Genomic DNA, 2,177 nt, shown 5'->3' on the forward strand with positions numbered 1-2,177 from the left:
TTAGAGTTTATAGACTTTAGACTGTAGTGTAGAGTTAAAAGTTTTAGAATTCCTAATAAGGCACTGGGTATATATATATATATATATATATATATATATAGTATATGTATATATATATATATATATGTGTAAGTATATATTGGGGGCTGGGGGCCGCCTGGGGCCCTGGGCCCACTGCCTGGGTCGCTGTGAGTGAGGTCACTGAGGTCACTGAGGTCACTGTGAAAGTGTGACTGGGGTCAACTCAGTGGTCACTGGAGTCCGCAGCAGTGGAGGACTGGAGGCTGCCTGGAGAAGTGAAGGGGGTTTTAATTTTTGGAGGGTTGAAAATCAAAACAGAAAAGTAAAACCTCACACGCCATGAATATTCAGACATTCTGCAAGAAATTCGTAAATACATAAATACACATCCAGCGGTATTTTTTATTAAAAAAAAAAACAACATGCCTCAGTGAGTCTGGGCTCCGAGCCTCCGACTCACCGAGTCCTCTCTATTTTTAAAATACACAGAGTAGTAAAGTAGACTCTCTAGTGACTAAATAGTCTCTACAGAGACAGAAAAAACAAGATATTTTTTCATATTGACAACAAACCTCCCCTGAAAAGTGAAAACGAACTGACATTAAATAGCCTCCTTATGAAAATGAACGAATTTGAAGGCTTCGAGTTTGAGACCTTCGACGAAGATAGTAAACACGGGCCACCCTTTATTTTCTTGTGTGCAAGTATTTACAAATAGTTTGAGCATGACGACGGATCATTGACGACGGCAAGAACGGGCCAAAAATTGTTCACGGTGTACATACATATGTACATTTATTAACGCAAGCATATATAACTACAGGTTGTTTCATGCGACTTGTTTTATGCACTTCACGATTGTCTCTGTAATATAGTCCGCATTTGATGGTCAGACATATACGATACATAGCAATTTGCTAAGATAAATCTACATATTTGGTTAACGGCATTTCGTATTCATACTTGATCTGATAGTGGTTTTAGTGGTGCAAGTGCGAGGCACATTCAGGTGACTGCGCTACAAAGATGTCGAACGTGAGGCTCAATTCATCCTTTCGTGGTCGACCACAGTCAATACAACCGACTAGAAGTCAGCCAAGGATGCTGCGTTCGTCTTCAACTATGAATAGTCAGGTAGAATTCGGCGACATGGGTAGGCAGGACATAAATAATGGCCCCCAAATGGAGTATGATGAAACTACTATGGGTGAACACCAGAGTTTCGGTGGGAGAGATGAAGATATGCAGTCGATGGCGGCTTTTAGTGCAAACGAATCGATATTACCAAACGTATGTCAAGTTTTAAACCCGTGGACAATCGACAGTGTGGTAATCTATAATGCTACAAAACGTTGCTCGTTGCATCTCCCGTGTATGTTAATTCGTATATATGTTTAGGTGATATATATATATATATATATATATATATATATACATCCCATCCATACATACAACATACAGACATACAGACATACATACATACACAGACATACATACATACAAATATATACATATAAATATATAGCTATATATATATTTATAGATGTATATATATATATATATATATATATATGTATATATATATATATATATATATATATATATATATATATATATATATATATATATATATATATGTGTGTATGTATTCAATAAAAACATATATATATATATATATGTGTGTGTGTATATGTGTGTGTCTGTATTTGTGTGTGTATAAATATGTACATATATATATATATGTGTGTGTCGGTGTGTGTACGTGTGTGTATGAGTGAGTGTGTATATGTATATGTCTATATGTATATATACATGTATTTATATAAATACGATTATAAAATTATATATATATATATATATATATATATATATGTGTGTGTGTGTCTCTGTGTGTGTGTGTGTATGATTATTATATATATATAGATGTGTGTGTGCGTATGTGTGTGTGTGTGTAAGTGTGTTCGTGTAAGTGTGGTGTATGTGTGTTCGTGTAAGTGTGGTGTATGTGTGTTCGTGTAAGTGTGGTGTATGTGTAAAAATGTATGTTTATACATATATAAATATAGACGTACATGCATATTTATACAAGTATATATTTATATATATATGTGTATATACATATATATATATATATGTGTGTGTATATGTATATCTGT

General features: G+C 34.2%; 1 protein-coding gene across 2 annotated transcripts in view; it reads left to right on the forward strand.

Moving 5' to 3' along the window:
• Positions 1-588: 588 nt before the first annotated feature.
• SARC_03398 overlaps positions 589-2,177 on the forward strand; it is a 2,672-nt gene continuing 1,083 nt past the window's right edge. The window contains exon 1 of one of the 2 annotated variants that reach the window (XM_014302808.1): positions 589-1,311. In XM_014302808.1, coding sequence (XP_014158283.1) covers positions 1,048-1,311 — 264 coding nt within the window. In that variant the 5' untranslated portion in view covers positions 589-1,047. The remainder of the gene's footprint in view (positions 1,312-2,177) is intronic. The other variant, XM_014302809.1, reaches the window with a different exon arrangement.

Source organism: Sphaeroforma arctica, assembly GCF_001186125.1.
Source record: "Sphaeroforma arctica JP610 unplaced genomic scaffold supercont1.172, whole genome shotgun sequence".
NCBI classification, from domain to species: domain Eukaryota; class Ichthyosporea; order Ichthyophonida; genus Sphaeroforma; species Sphaeroforma arctica.